The sequence below is a fragment of the Alnus glutinosa genome, chromosome 1 (genome assembly GCF_958979055.1).
Source record: "Alnus glutinosa chromosome 1, dhAlnGlut1.1, whole genome shotgun sequence".
NCBI lineage: Eukaryota > Viridiplantae > Streptophyta > Magnoliopsida > Fagales > Betulaceae > Alnus > Alnus glutinosa.
The window spans coordinates 50,384,010-50,400,600 of NC_084886.1; the positions used below are offsets into that span (position 1 = coordinate 50,384,010).

Consider the following 16,591-nt stretch of genomic DNA (forward strand, 5'->3'; position numbering starts at 1 on the left):
GAACCACTTAAAATTAACCTTTAAAGTTTTAAGTTCATGCCTCGACACGATCCGAACTCGGCACGCGAACACGAATTGCCACACGTATTTAAAAGAGCCGAGAGTAGTCCTAAAAACAACCAGGCAACATAGTAGGTCAACAAAAGGATAGGGTTTGTCCAAAGTTCAACTTAGGAGAACAGTTCTTTTGTGCGGAAATTTCCAGAGACACGGTTGCAGGGAAAATATCTTAGATGGATTATACCCCACGCTAGGAATAGGAAAACAACAGAGCCTACAGATCTAGTACGTGACAACAAACACAAAGAACAATAGGTTTGGGCCTTGTCAACATCATATCTTATCATGGAATAACATCACTGCTACAATGACAATAGTTTAGTCAACAGTTGCCGGCAGGCTTTGGCACTTTCACATTACAAACATGAAAGCAGGCTTCCTAGCATCTCCTATCTAATATAAAGGCAACAAGAAGGCACAAAAAATTAACCCACAAGAAGGCTTCATAGCGTTTAGCTGCTAAGACCCCAAAACAATCCAATTAATGATCAGGCTAAAAAGATTTTTCTTCAATGCCTGCGAAACTTTTCAGGATTGAAGGTTGAGAAACCAAAGATCTATAGAGTATGTAACGCATAGACTGAATGCTACACCAGTTTTCGTCCTCCTTTTTTCAATAAAAAAAGGTTTTAGGATAGAAATCCAATGAACTGAATAATACACCACATGTCAACTTTATCCTACCTACTTCGACCCTCACTACGCTAGAGATATATCTTGAAAACAGAATAAGCCGAAAGGTTTAGGAAAAGCATAAGTTTACACCATCTCCAAGGATAAATAAAGTCACATGCAGAGCGAAACAAACCAAAGGCAGAAATAGTTCACAGTACTCGAAAAGAAAAGCACACTCCAAATCTCTAGCAATCGTCCTCGACTTAATGAAAACCACACGGTTCATGTTGTTCCTAACGAAAGCGCCTGTAATTCACGAAACCGCAAGTCCGTCGTATCGCCCCTCATTATCATAACCTCTCCAATTTGAGCGAATCCTACAGAGAAGTGTCGTACCACGATTTAGCGCGATTCATCGTTTTATAATGAAGTTTTCTTAGTCAGCACCTAGCGTCATGAATATAAAGAGTCGAACGGGTGGAATATAGCGTAAATCACCTGCAAAACTGCATAATTCAACGCTTGCCACGATGCCCGCCACCTGACCTCGCACCAGGATAGCGAGCAAATTGCAACCTTAGATTGACCGAGTCACGGTCATGCTCATCAAATTTATAACCTGCAAAATCGAGCTTGACTATTTCACGCTGAACATCTAGCCACGTTTTGAACGGTTAATTGGGGCATGACAGATGATATAAGACGTGTGCAACATTAGCTCAACTTAAACACATAGCAAACTCGTAATAAACCTGACAGACAGTCAATCACTTTCCATAACACCCAAAAACCAGATGCAGATCCACCACTCATAGCCTGACGGTCAAAAGAGCACCCCATAAGGACAGAAAGAAAGTCTGCCACCTTCCCAAGGTAAAGCTCACTCATCAAGATTCCAGTCTCTAGCTTACGGAAACAACGAAAATGGAGGGATATTTTGCCTCAATTATTTCTGCTTTAGTAAGTCTGAGGTTTCAATTGGTCTAGAATGGATTAGGAAAAGGTAAAGCCAAAATATGAGATATTTATGCCATCGTCATCTGAACTACTTAGTATGGTTGGTCAGCCATGTGACTAGATCAGCCTCCTTAACTGGTCTAGGTAGCCTATTTGGCCAGTTGAGCTGAAAATCCAGAGTAAATTAAATGAACCAGGTCCAGTGTCTTTGTTTTCTTTTTTTAAATTGTTCGCCTACCCAAGAAAACGCAAAGTTTTGCCACTCATAATTATTAAGTACAAACCTGATACAGCCAAGAGCAAACCTGCAGTATAAAACGCATAGGCACCAGCAGTAAAGGTGAACTTGTCAAATGCCGATAAGAATTGGTTCCATTGTCATATCATTATCATAGAGGAAGAGAACTTCCAAGCCTCCAAAGTGAATTTCTCACCTTCATTTGAGATATATAAGCCGCCAAACTAAGATTTACCGTGTTTTCGAGAAATTTTAAAAAAATTGGCGAACCTTTGGAAGCTTAGGCTTTCAGATTGCGAAAATCTGCTTTCTGTTTTTCCCCATGAAATATGTATGCAACTGTCACTATAGAAGACAATCCTTTTCCTCACAAAACAACAAAATAATGCTTGATTCTGTAAATTAGCATTTCACTATTTTTATAGTTCAATGATTCAAAGATTTAATTCACACTGTTGCTTTTTCACTTCCCAGTAGCGATGAACTCTTAGTGCCAGCCCCCTTCAATAGATATCTTTTAACACCATGCCAAATCATAGTTTAGGCATCAACAACTCAGCCCCTCCAACACTTGGACACACACATACATTAACCAGAAATGTCACACAGGTTTTTGTTTTGGTATACCTTGTAGTGTAACTAGCCAACCTTCTTTATAGGAAAGCAAAAAAGAAAAACGATCTAGGAAAATGTTTAATTTCTCCACTAATAGCACAACAAAAGGACAGCAGAGATAAGCAACATAATGTTTTGGCAAAGATGCGTGATGCTAAAGTTTTTAAAAATTACGGATAAGACAAGCTCACCTTGCAAGGCATCCATGGCAGTGGCAGCATGGGCTGGACTTACAAAATCAACAAAACAAAGTACCAGTGGATCTCCCCCAGGCTGAACAGATTGATAATCAGTGAATCCATCAATGTACTAAATATTGACAATGCACTTATTAAAAAAACTAAACTTACATGTCTCGATTCCTTGCTTACGAGTCTCACTTCTTTGTAGCCAACAAAAGGGCGAAAGATATCTATGACAGCAAGTGAAGGAACAAGACCAGGAATGTAAAACTACACACAATGAAGACAAAAGAAAAAGTGTAAGCAATGCTTGAGAAAATAGAAGACTATGGAAGGATACGAGCCACTTCTCGTCGTGTACAGTTGGCAGGCAAGCCCTCCACAAACAGTGTACTGGAAGCATCAGGAGGAAGGGGAACCTCAGACCTTCCACCTCCATATCCCAAGGTTCTGTCCTTCACAGTTGTACCTGGGTCCATGCTCCCAATACCCACAATACGAGGATCATCAACAGCCCGACTCGATATTCCCCCACCAATGGATCTAGCAGACTGTCCCCCACCATAAGATGAAACTTGCTGAAATATAGCAGCATAACATTAGAACATAACATGTAATTAAATTGAGAGTGAAAAAATTGTATCTGAGATGCAAAAACGCTGGAAATAAATAAGTACCGCACTGCGGAGGTAACGATCATAAGATGCTCCAATGGAGTCAGTATCTCTAATTCCACGAAGTGTTCCCCTATCATCATCACGAGCATAATAACTGGGCAGCTCATGACCACCAGGGACATCTTCATGATCAAGTAAGTACTTTCAGTAAATGAGACAAAAGATAAAAGGAGCAACATGTTAAGACATATGATTCTCAAGGCAGAAGAAGGAGCACATTACTTTGTGTGGGTAGTCAAACTGCTAGAGATATGTCTAGTACCAGAAAAAATAATTGGTAACCCTTATGAATAACCTAATACACAGTTGTTGATCTCCCGTATAATGTGATCACCCCAACTGCCAAAGACTACCACATCACTCATGATCAGGTCACGGAAATTGCTAAGGGCCACTTGACATAACCAATTACACACGAACTGACATCATTAGGGGAAGATGAAATTTTTAAAAAGTAAGAAAGAAAGATCACTATGTTGGTTGCACAATTAGGAGGCTGGAATTACATCTCATATGCGAGTCAACCCAATGTATATGGAAATGGACTACTACTCAATGAGATTCTTTTCTACGCATCACCTGAATGTTATAATAGGTATTGTATAAAACAAACAGCCAGCAGTTTGTAATTAAATTCAGTAAAATTATAACTATTTAAGTACTTATCAAAAAAAAATTATAACTATTTATATGATGCTACAATCTATTAAAATTGCTCTAAAAGGTTAAAATATAATAGAAAACTCACTTTCTTTTGTTCTAAATATCTCTATTGTTTAGGTTCTAATCCATTTTTTTATACTTCACCCTGCACGGGGGAATGTTATGGCCTTTTTTTTCTATATAAGTAATGCAAATAAATTCAAAGCGCATAGGGTGCAACCTTAGTACACAATGAAATATAGAAAACCCCTAAAGAATAGAAAAAAATAATAAATAAATAAATAAATAAATAAATAAAAGAGGAACAAAATTCTAAAAACACAGAAAAATTAGAAACAGGCAAACTCTTCCATGCTACACTCCAAGTATAAAGGGATTATAACACCATTTTCTTCATCTCTAACAATCAATTCTCACAATCTTCAAAGCTCATTGTGTTCCGCTCTCTCTAAAGACACCACATTAAACACAAAGGAGCCAACCTCCATATTTTCAAAGCATTATTGTTTCCCAATTGTCGCCTCCAACTTCCCAATAACTTGCTCACCCTTCGAGGCATAACCGAACACCTAACAATTGAAAAGGCGCACTCCACAATTATGTTGCAACCTCACAATGAAGGAGTAGATAATCAATATCCCCACATTTCTTACACATACAACACCAATCCACCACAATAACATTCATCTTTCGTAAATTATCTAAAGTAAAGATTTTCCCAAAGCCGTCATCCACACAAAGAACGCCACTCTCGAGGGAGTCTTAACTTTCTAAATACTACTCTCAAGGAAAAGGGAACCGTACCTGATTAGATAACACCTAATAATAAGACTTTAACTTCAAATGATTTCTGCTTAGAAGTAATCCAGCAAATTGTATCCTCACCTCCATGCCTTGCTCATTGAGAATACAGCAACTCAAAGAACCCAAAAACCACTTCCACCCCCCAATCATGCACAAGTCTAGTAAAAATAAGATTCCAATTAAAGTTCCATTCTGGAATTGCATATGATCTGCCACCCACACATCTATGCCACAAGCAATAGTGAATCATTCCGGAAAAGAGAACTTCAAAAGCTGCTCCTCACACCGAAAACATCATGCCAAAACAGCACTTCATATCCATCTCCTACCTCACATGTTTATAAAAACCTTCTCACTCCTCCTTATACATTTCCACACTCCCACGCCATAGGGCCCCCCAACCTCCTTAGAACACCAACCTCCCCTCTTATTATCATATTTAATGTCCACCACCTCTCTCCTCAGAGCCTCCCTTTCCGTAGCATGCCTCCACAATCACTTGCCCAAAAGCACTCAATTAAACTGAATTAGATTTCTCACCACTAGATCCCCTGAACTTATCGGAGTACATATATTCGACCACTGCACCAGATGAAACTTAAACTCATCACCAATATCCCCCAAAGAAAGTCCCTCTAAAATTTTTCTAGTCGATTAGCCACTCCTACAGGCTACAAGAATAGGGGATCTACATGATCTACAAGAATAGGGAAAATGGACAAATAATATGTTGGTAAATTAGAAAGAATACTTTTTATCAAATTTAACCAACCTCTTTTTGATAAATAAAGTCTCTTCCAACCCGCCAACCTATGCTCCATCTCCTCAATAATACCACTCCAAATGGTATAATCCTTATAGTGAGCACCCAAGGGAAGATACTTTATTAGCAACGAAGCCACTCTACACCCAAGAATGCTAGCCAAACCCTCCACATCCCCCACATCGCCTATGGGAACAATCTCTACTTAGACAAGTTTATCTTCAACCCTAATACCACTTTAAAACATTTAAAAAGGGGGGGGGGGGGGGGGGGGGGGGGGGGGCATCTCAAATTTCGAAGTATCAGCCTTTTAATATGTATGCCTACTGTCTTTATACTTCCAGGAGAAAACGAAAGAATGACTAGTGGCAGGGTATGTTACATATGTCAGCCCACATAAAGCAGTTTATAGAAGAGCATATCTAAGGCCACCCATCCCTTCCAAAAAACTGAAACTGAGTACCATTATTTTTCCTTTCTCTATTCACTTTTTTTATTTTCTGGGTAAGTAATAAAATTTCAAATGGGAAAAACGGGGCTTTCAGCTCATAAGGCACATCTATGACCTGACTTGGCATTACTTAAACTATATAGGTAATGTGGCAGTATGGCACAGTGCAATAACCTACTTCAAAAAGTTTACAAGACAAAAAGGCACCTTAAAATCTAGTCCCTAGAACATAAGTTTGACAATCCATTGACTCAGTTAGTTTCCTTCCTCTTTCGTCCTTTCTTTCTTTCTCTTATCATTGTTGGGTTGGAAGGCTCCAAGCCAGTCTAAAAATGGCTTTCCAAGCCAATATAAAATGTCTTCCCATGAAAAAGGCATTAGATTAGATAAGGATCCTCACAATCAAGAATCAAATTACCTTGAAGCAGATAATTCCAAACAAACAGACAAAGGAACTCCTCCAGTCAAAAAAGCAAGTATGCAGAGCTGTGACAAAGTCTAAATAACACAAAGCACAATATTGATCCTTTAAAAATAATTGACAACAGAAATAATATAGCAGTCAAGACTAGCCAACACATAAGCCAAATTTACACAAAGTGGTGGTCCTTCGACCAATGAAGGATTTCCAATACTAACAGGATTCATCTATCCCCATATAGATAAGGATGCAAGAAAGCATAACATATTAGAGCATTCCCAACAACTTCCCTATAGCCCCTTCCCTTTCCTACAGATTGGGAAAATATAAAAAAAAAAAAATCACAAAAAACCACCCACAGCAGATACCTTATTGGTTCCTTGAGCATTGGGAATGCTACAATTCTACCCAATGTGTAGGGAATCAAAAGAGCTTCCCTATCCATTATTTTAATACAAAATATTTTTCTTTCCTCTCTCATCTCTCGTCTTTTTGCCTCATATTGGGGATTGTGTTGGAGTTTTGTGAAAAATGTGAGCATAGGTAGAAACTTATATTTGTAAATAAAAAATATTTAATTGATATAAAGAAAGATAGAGGAAGTTATTGTAGAGTGTATTTGGATAGAGAAGCAAAAAGTAGTTTTGTTTTCTAAATTTAAGAAAATCAAAGGGAAGCTGCTGTGAATGCTCTACACATTTAGGCCTTAAAAGTTATATTTCTTACCATAAACTGAAATAAGAACTAGTACTTAAGCATCCAATATCTTTTCTTTTCTTTTCTTTTTCTTTTTTTATGAATAACTTAATCATCCAATATCATACACACCATTAAAACAATGCTCTCCTACTGTTCTTTACACAAGCAACCATATAAAAGCATACCCCCGGGCATGACAGCACCACAAAAATGTAATTTTTCCCGTAATCCAAGCAATGTTTTATAAGAGAGACCAGGCAAAAACTAATTTCAGATATCAATATCAAACAGCTCAGATAATAATACTTCGAAAAAAGTGAACCACAGTGAAACCTATGACATATTTTTTTTTTTTTGAAAGAAGAAGAAAAAAAAAAAAGTGGCGAGATCTAAAATAATAAAAGCAACCCATTTCACCAATAATCTTGACCTCCGAGTAGTATCTCAAAAAAATGTAAGACAATAATAGTGATAAAAGTTCTTATCAAAAACTTCCACTTTTGTCAACGCCAAATGGTTTTTCTTCAGCTAAAAACTCCAATTTTCATAAAAAATGAAACGTTCGAAAATAGGAACTTCGCTTAAATTCCGCTTTCTCGGCCACCAAACAGAGTAAACCGGAATTACCGAAAACCCTAATTTCATAACACAGCAATACAAGAACAAGAAAAAGTAAATCCGAGGTATTTAGCTTTACCGTAGTCGGCGCGAGAGCGTTTTCCGACAAGCTGAGAAATCGACTGCGACGGAGGTTGCCGTGAGTCGCTGTACCTCCAATAAGCATCCGCCATGTGTTAGAGAGGGAAAGAGAAACCCTAAGAGAGATAAAGAGGTGAAGAAATGTTTTTCACGGACAAGATCAGAAGAGGAGGGAGCGGCAAAGTGGAGAGAACACAAGTCTATAGATTTTGTTTCTTCCTTTTAGGTCGTGCTTTCCCCTTTGCTTTTTATAATAAATATCGCTGAAGTAATTTTTTCCAAATAATCGCACTTTTTGTTTTAAATTAAACTATTAATATTAAGTTCGAAAAAATTAAAAATATTTATTACACAACAACATTTTAATCGATTTATTTTAAAAACCATGAGGGTTTATTAAATTTATATATTAAAAATATCCTAAAAATTCTAGAAGATATTTATGAAATCTAGTCTTTTTCAGGTGCTTAAAAATCCTATTTTTAGTGCGACTGTGTTTTTAGAAAATCATAATTTTAGATGAAATAAAATACATTTTGAATGTAGCAAATATAAAAAATGAAAAATGCCGTGTTAAATATGGCTTGGACAATATTTTGCTCTAACCCAATCTATTTATAATGACATTTATTTTTTAAATATGTGATTTATGCATGTATTTTTAGGAAAGTGGTTCTCTCACGATCCCTCCCACATAACTCCTACACAACCCTTCTCACATTGTGTGCGACCCATGCATATAGGTCTTGAAAAATGTTAGATTTACAACACCAATACAACAACTATATAACAATTCCTCACATGAGGGTGGGTCCCACATACTGGGGCCTACCCTCATGTGAGGGGTTGTTGTATTGGTGTTGTACAAGAATCAAATCTCATAAGTCTCACACAACGTGAAAGAGAATTGTGTAAAAGTTGTAAATGAATCATTTTTTATATTTTAAACAAAAATAAAATAAAATTGTCCATGTATGTGTGCGTGTCTTTTTAATGTTTTTCTCTTTAGTGACTTATCCAAGGTAAAAAAGGAACATGGCTCTTTTAATATTATGTGAAGCAATAGGCAACAACCAATTGCTGTTCTGACGTGCTTTCGTGCACTATACATAATAAAACAATTAAATTAAATTTTTATTTTAAAAAAAAAAAAAAAAAAAAAAACTTTTGTTCAATTGAAGAAAACAGCTCTAGCATCATCAACATCATCATATTCTCTTTTGGTGTGGTTGCTAGATTTTGTTTGTCTGGCCGAACAATAGTAGGATATTATATAGATTGAGAGAGAGTTCGTCATAGAAAGAAATAAACAAAACAAGGAAGACAACCTTTAATTATTTTCGCTCCATATATCTCCCTCAACAAACTCACTTCCAAACAAACCACACACTCACAAGCTTTCCTGCTTTTTTTTCTTTTCTTTTTTTCAACCCATCTGCTCTACTTGTTCTTCAGATTAGGGGCAGAGCCGGCATCCCAAACTCGGGGGGGTCCAATTAGAAAAATAAATAAATAAATAGAGGTAAATTATTATTTTCTTTTTTTTTCTTTTTTTTTTTGAAAACTTGGGGGCTTGGGAGGCACCCCTAAGTTCCTTAGTAACTTCGCCACTACTTCATGATCAAGACTCGAGCTTTCAAGAGTAATTCTACCCGGCGCTCCAGAGTCCCTCCCCATCTGACGTGGCAGAGTCCACGTCAGACCCTAAAAAAAAAAAAAAAAAAAAAAAAAAATTCAAAACCAAGTTAAACACGGAACATCTACCATATTCTCCCAAAAGCTTTTCCCCCCAAAACTTTCCCTCCTCCCTCCTCCCTTCTCCCTCCTTCCATCTCCTCCCTCCACGGCACTGATCGCCACCACCAACTGCCACAAGCACCGCTGCCAGTAGCATCCATCTCCATCTCTAGCCACATGGAACCCCTCCATCTCGATCTACCGTACCATTCTGAAGAGCCAAAAGAGGTAAGGTTTTCCTTCTTTCCTCTCTTTTTTTTTTTTTTGTTATTTTTCTAGAATCTTAGTTTCATTGTTCTAAATCTTGTGGGTCTGAATCTCTAATCCCTCAAACCCCTTATAGTTTGCTTAGGTTTTTTTTTTTTTTTTTTTTTTTTTTTTTTTTTTTTGTAAAAATTGGGGTATTCCTTTCGGTGTTATGGATTTGAATGGCTGAAGGGGTTGCACTAGTGGCTAGGCAGTTGGGTTTGTAAACCTCAAAAAACATATGTTTCTACTTTTTGGCTCCTAGCCAAGCTCCAATCATACATCCTTCTCTCTTCCTCAGTTGACAAAATTGCGTATGATTCCTATCAATTTTTCAGATCGGTGAGAATTGCTTTCCCTCTAGATGGCTTTTTTTCTGAAAAAAAAAAAAAAGAAGAGAGAACATAAAATGTTTTGACAATTATTGACTTTTAGAAGTTCCAGTTTCTCGTCGAGTTCTTCTTCATTTAATCCCTGATTCCTCAATTGTTCAACCTTGCTTTTGTATGCAATTGTAACCTGGATAATCAAAATCAATGAGAGGGAGAGAAAGGAATATCAATTTGCATAGCCAATAACTAAATAAAACGTGAGTTTAACCTAAAACTATGTAAGTTGTCCTTGAGTTGTGACCTGCTCAAAAGAACATTCTCTCTGTAGTCCAAGTCTACCATAGTGATCCGCATCTGTTATTGTTGCATTCTAAATTGAATTTTATCAATCAAATGCATCATGAGCAGTAAGATCTTAAAACCCAACTATATATATATATATATATATAAACATCATATTAACTAATTAGATGTTTTCGTGCAATAACTCATAGATGGACTTGCCGCCATCGGTCTTGGGGAATGAATGCGAATATGATGATCCGTTGACACAACTTCCAATTGATGATGGTTTGCCCCTCGAAATTGACCCTCAAAATGGTATGTTAGTCATTTCATTCTTCCTTTAATTTTGCTTCAAATATTTTGTGAATGTTATTATTCATAGTTGTTACCCCTGAACTTTTTTTATTTTTTTTTTTAATATATATATATAGCTGGAAATGAAACTGTATGTGACGTAGAGTCGGAAGATAATGATGACAATTGCAAGTTTGATTTGAAGCTCATAGATGGAGTTGAAAAGTTGGAGGAACCTAAAGAAGGAATGATATTTAACTCTTTAGATGAACTTGCTTCTCATTATAGGACATATGCGAAGCAACAAGGTTTTGGGGTGGTACAAAAGAATAAAAAAAAGAATGCAAGTGGGTATACACATTACATCACCCTATCATGTGCTCGCCAAGGCAATAGAAAACCTAGCTCAAGTAAGCCTGTTCAAACAAGTAGAACAGGGTGTAAGGCCAATTTGAATGCAAAGTTAATTGAGGCAAAGTGGTATGTGACCAGTATATGTACTAACCATAATCATGATTTAAGCCCAAGCAAAGCTAGATATTTTAAATCCCATAAGAACTTGGATTCTCATGTGAAGAGAAAGCTTTTGATAAATGATAGAGCTGGAATAACAATGAGTAAAAGTTTTAACTCGCTAGCAGTTGAAGCGGGTGGGTATGAGCATCTTCAATTTGGAGAAAAAGATTGCCGCAATTTTATTGCTAAGTCAAGGCATCTTCGGCTTGGCACAGGAGGTGCTGAAGCTCTTTGTGACTATTTCAAAAGGATGCAAGCAATAAATAATGATTTCTACTTTGCCATAGATTTTGATGATGATTGTAGGTTGAAAAATGTGTTTTGGGCTGATGCACGAAGTAGGGCATCGTATGAAGACTTCGGGGATGTTGTTACATTTGATACGACGTATTTGACTAATAGATATGAAATGCCATTTGCTCCTTTTGTGGGAGTTAATCATCATGGTCAATCAATACTTTTTGGGGCGGCATTAATATCAAGTGAAGATACAAAGACATTTGTATGGTTGTTTGAAACATGGTTGAACTGCATGAATGGACGATCGCCAAATGCAATTATAACAGATCAAGATAGGGCCATGAAAAATGCAATTCATAAAGTTTTTCCAAATACCCGGCATAGATTTTGTTTGTGGCACATATTGAAAAAACTTCCAGAAAAATTTGGATCACATTCACAGTACCATGCCATTAAGAGTACCATACGAAGTTGTGTGTATGAATCTCAGACATGCGATGAGTTTGATGCAAGTTGGCAAAATCTACTTGATTGTTATAATCTAGGGGATAATGCACGGCTGCGTGGGTTATATAGTGAGCGTACTTTTTGGGTGCCAGCATATCTTAAAGGTGTATTTTGGGCTGGAATGACTACCACGCAATGGAGTGAAAGCATGAATGCTTTCTTTGATGGTTATGTACACTCGTCAACCACATTGAAGGAATTTGTAGATCAATATGATAATGCTTTGCGTAAAAAGGTTGAGAATGAGAATGTTGCTGATTTTGTTTCTTTTAATGAGATGGTTGCATGTTTAAGCAGGTTTTCTTTTGAGAAGAAATTTCAACAAATTTATACCATAGCAAAGTATAAAGAAGTACAAGAAGAGATTAAAGAGGTGATGTATTGTAGTAGTTCTCTTATCAAAAGAGAAGGTGCAATGTGTACCTATCAAGTGACTGAACAGGTACAAATTAATGATGCGTACACAAAAATAGTATGCTTTATTGTATACTATAATGAATCTTCATGTGAAGTGAATTGCAGTTGCTGCTTGTTTGAATCAAGAGGAATTTTGTGCAAACATGTCATATCTGTACTGACTAGAGTTGGAGTTACATCGTTGCCAGAGAAATATTTCCTTAACCGATGGAGGAAAGACTTGAAGCGAAAATATAAATTTATCAACAGTAGTTATGATCCCTTGAATGGCAACCCTAGTGCAGAAAGATATTTTGACTTGTGCAAAGATATGCACATTTTAGCAGAAATTGCCTCAAATAGTGTGGACAGTTACATGAAACTGAAAAATCAAGTTCATATGTTAACAAAGCAATACAGTGATTCGGTTTGCGAACATAGTCCACCTTCCCAAGCACTTCGTAGTGGATCTACTACTTGTAATTTGTCCATTGATATTGATGGTACGACAGTAGAAAGTAGTAAGGTGCGTAGCCCTCTTGTGGTTCGAAGTAGAGGAAAGCCACCATCAGCAATGAAGATGTCTGAAGTAGAGAAAGCGGTGGGAAAGAAGACGACAAGAGAAAGAAAAAATCAAGCAAATGACACAAATGACAAACAAAGCAAAAAAAAGAAGGTTGCTTCTATTCCTTATGTTTAATTATGCTTGTTTGAATATTTTTTAAATGCTTTTACTAACAAGTTTGTATTGTTTTATTAATGGAAGACTTCCCAAGGAAATGTTATTGTGGACACAAATGACAAACAAAGCAAAAAAAAGAAGGTTGCTTCTATTCCTTATGTTTAATTATGCTTGTTTGAATATTTTTTAAATGCTTTTACTAACAAGTTTGTATTGTTTTATTAATGGAAGACTTCTCAAGGAAATGTTATTGTGGACACAAATGACAAACAAAGCAAAAAAAAGAAGGTTGCTTCTATTCCTTATGTTTAATTATGCTTGTTTGAATATTTTTTAAATGCTTTTACTAACAAGTTTGTATTGTTTTATTAATGGAAGACTTCCCAAGGAAATGTTATTGTGGACACAAATGAAGCTTTGTTGCCTCTTGTTATTGATATTCAACATGACAATGTAATTGGAACTCAAAATAGTGTAATTACTCAGGTATTACAAAAGAAAACACGAGCTTCATATGATAACCGATGAATTGTATAAACAAATGTCGATATTATCTATAATGTCTTCGTCATAATTTGCAGACAATCTCAAATCCTGCAGAATCAGGTTATGACACGTGCCAATCAAAGTTGATTTTCTAGTTGTCACTTTTGGTAAGTATGTTGTTTAAATTGAGAGTTTATTATACTTATATAGCACTATGTAGATTGTCTTTTCTTTCTTTCTTGGTGTCACATATTCTACTATGTTTTGATTGTGAGTGGGAATTTGTTTTGATTGTGAGTGGGAATTTGTTTTTCACATATTCTAACTATATTAGACTAACATTTGTACTGTGCGTGATGCTAGGTTCTCTAGAAATTTCTTTGCATGATCTTAGACTGCATCTTCCCATTTAATAGCTCTGCAATCAACTTAGCAAAAAATATTGCTCTCTTTTATACAGTTTTTTTTTTTTTTTTGGGTACAGATTATCTTATTTGCTGCTACTAAATGAAGATGAGTGATCCATCCTACAACACATGCTCAGGAAAAAGTGTTGTCAATGACAGAACTCCATTGTGCTTTTGCGAAATTACATCTGGACTTTTTTGTTGTTAAGCTTTTTTGTACATGATTTGATTATCTAAAATTGTCTAATGTATGAAAAGGATCATTGTAATATTTATCTTTTTAGTACAAGATTTTACTTAGTCTTTTTTATTATTATTTACCTTTTATGATTGGTAGTTAAACACAACCAACATCTTTATATGGGAGAATTCTCTGGTTTGTCTAAAGAAGCACCATGCATATTTCTATCATTTCCACAATATTTTGTGTATAATTCCTTTGTTAGTTCGTGTTTTCTTCACTCTTATAAATTAATGTAGATTTCAAAAAACCTTTGAAAAGTGCAGGTTCAAATGAAAACAATGGCGTAATTAGCATGGGTTACAAACCAGTTTTTGGTAAATATCATGCCTTTTTTCTTCAGCATGCCACAAGTCTTCAAAACAGGCTAATTTTTAAACGTGCATATTGTCGTGACTGCCAAAAAAAATTGTAACATAGGTCCTGGTTTTGGTTGAAAATGGAGAAACATGTTGGTTTTGGCCACTTTTATTTTGGTCTTTGGCCACTTTTATTTTGGTCTTTGGGAGAATAGCTCCCTTAGGAGATGTCTATTCTATGCCATTGTGGGTTAAACTTAAGACCTAACTTTTATTAAAGGGAAAGAGGTATCACTTAGTCAAAACATGTCAAATGTATAGAAGAATGATTTCCACAAGCTATTATGTGACATATATTGTTTTGGATAACCTTAGAAACAACCCCTCTCATCACATTATCAAAAGAAAAACTTTTAATATAACTATTCTCAAAAACCTCTAATATAAGTCTACCAAAAAAAAAAAAAAAAACTCCTGAACATGTAGAAAAAAGGAAAGTCCCTCAAATATAACTTTCAAATAGATGTTTCATGAAAATTTACAAACCAACCTCAATACAGACCACTTTAGGAACAAAATTACATCAAAAAAAATTCCACAGAACAGCAAAATATGAATTAAACATACATTCGTTTATAGGAATGTGAATTAAATATGAATTAAACACAAACGGGCTGACAAAACTATTTCACTGAAAAAGCCCAAATACATGCAGAATGAGACAGATGCTATAGAAAGACGAAAAAAAAAAAAAAAAACCCAATTCAAATTGAAACTCAAAAACAGTGTCGAGGCTCCTGCTGTCAGTAAGCAAGTCCTCTTATGAAGAACTTAATCACTGTCTTCATCAGCATCTGCATATAAAGGATCAAGATAAAGTTATGGTACTGGGATAACAGCTTAAAAAGGTGCAACTAAAAGACTAAATCTGTCACAGGGATGATACAGTCATATAAGGAGAATATGTTTGAGGTACCTGGATCAACAATGGTAAGGGAGGACACACGAAAATACTTTCCAAATGCTGTCCCCAGATCAACATTGTCTGGAAGCACAAAAAAGCCACAATGGAAAAATGCAAAAATATTAAAAGATCAAGTACCATAATCATCATATAATCCATTTAGGCTTAACGAATTTACAAAGGAAGTAAGCAACCAACAAAGAAACATTATAAAAAATAAAAAGAAAAGAAGCTAATTGAATATGGTTCTTCTCCTCCTCTGATTCTCATACAAACTGACTAGCATCCTAAAATCCCAAATGTCCTTAATTTTGTAATAGATTAGTAGGCATAAATAGCTTGAGACTTGAATAAAAATAATCATACCATTTTCTTTTCTAATAAAAATAAAGGGAATTAAAACTTTTATAACCAAACTCATCACAGTACAACCACTCAAGTAAAAACTGGATGAAGTTCCCAAACAACCCATCAACAACAACAAACACATTCCCAAATCAGGAAAAAACAACTCAACAAATACAACAGAAGCACAAATCCTACAACGAGGAAACCAACTCAAACAACCCACCGAAAGCTAACAGAGATGGGAGAACATTTGGAGATGGAGAAAACCTTACAGTGGAAAACGGTGCTTGTAGCGGCGATGGAGATGGACGTCGCTGGTGGCGGTGGTCGACGGTGCTTGTGGGTGGCGCCGTGGCGGATCAAGCAACTCAAAAAACCAAATAAAAAAACAACTCAAAAAACCAGATCTAAAAGCTCAAAAACCAGATCTGTATGAAGAAGAGAAAATCGAAAGGAAAATCGAAACCTTAAGATGGATGGGTCGTCGGAGTCCTCTGCTGTGGTGGTGATTCGGCTTGGCTCGTCGGCGGTGGTGGTAGCTCGGCTGGGATCGTCATGGCGGAACGGTCGATGGATCGTTGGAGCTATACGTTTGGTCTTCGGAGCTTGACGGTGGATGGAGGCCGGAAATGGATGAACCGGGGTTCGGTGGCGGTGGTAGCTGGTGGTCGACGGTGCTCAGCAGGTGGGTGGCTGTCGGTGGGGTGGAGGGAGGGAGGGAGGGAGGAGGGAAAGAGGGAAAGCTTTTTGGGGCAAAAATCTTTTGA

General features: G+C 36.4%; 2 protein-coding genes and 2 long non-coding RNA genes across 4 annotated transcripts; 2 read left to right on the forward strand and 2 right to left on the reverse strand.

Annotated features, from left to right (window-relative positions):
* Positions 1-641: 641 nt before the first annotated feature.
* LOC133856970 (RNA-binding protein 1-like) lies at positions 642-8,075 on the reverse strand. The gene is made up of 7 exons (XM_062292046.1): positions 7,843-8,075; positions 3,345-3,466; positions 3,008-3,245; positions 2,836-2,897; positions 2,677-2,758; positions 1,174-1,294; positions 642-1,052 (listed from the first exon to the last, which is right to left on the reverse strand). Exons 1-6 carry the CDS (start codon positions 7,934-7,936, stop codon positions 1,191-1,193), a joined length of 702 nt encoding a protein of 233 aa, XP_062148030.1. The 5' UTR covers positions 7,937-8,075; the 3' UTR covers positions 642-1,052; positions 1,174-1,190.
* A 2,578-nt stretch (positions 8,076-10,653) lies between these two features.
* On the forward strand, positions 10,654-13,097 carry LOC133861358 (protein FAR1-RELATED SEQUENCE 4-like). The gene is made up of 2 exons (XM_062297132.1): positions 10,654-10,759; positions 10,876-13,097. The coding sequence occupies exons 1-2, from the start codon at positions 10,654-10,656 to the stop codon at positions 13,095-13,097; spliced, it is 2,328 nt and encodes a 775-aa protein (XP_062153116.1).
* Positions 13,098-13,489: 392 nt separating this feature from the next.
* On the forward strand, positions 13,490-14,164 carry LOC133858336 (uncharacterized). Its single transcript, XR_009898506.1, has 3 exons — positions 13,490-13,565; positions 13,661-13,732; positions 14,050-14,164. It is a non-coding gene; the product is annotated as an uncharacterized LOC133858336 (long non-coding RNA).
* An 831-nt stretch (positions 14,165-14,995) lies between these two features.
* LOC133861968 (uncharacterized) lies at positions 14,996-16,561 on the reverse strand. Its single transcript, XR_009899103.1, has 4 exons — positions 16,291-16,561; positions 16,097-16,191; positions 15,489-15,557; positions 14,996-15,366 (listed from the first exon to the last, which is right to left on the reverse strand). It is a non-coding gene; the product is annotated as an uncharacterized LOC133861968 (long non-coding RNA).
* Positions 16,562-16,591: the final 30 nt, after the last annotated feature.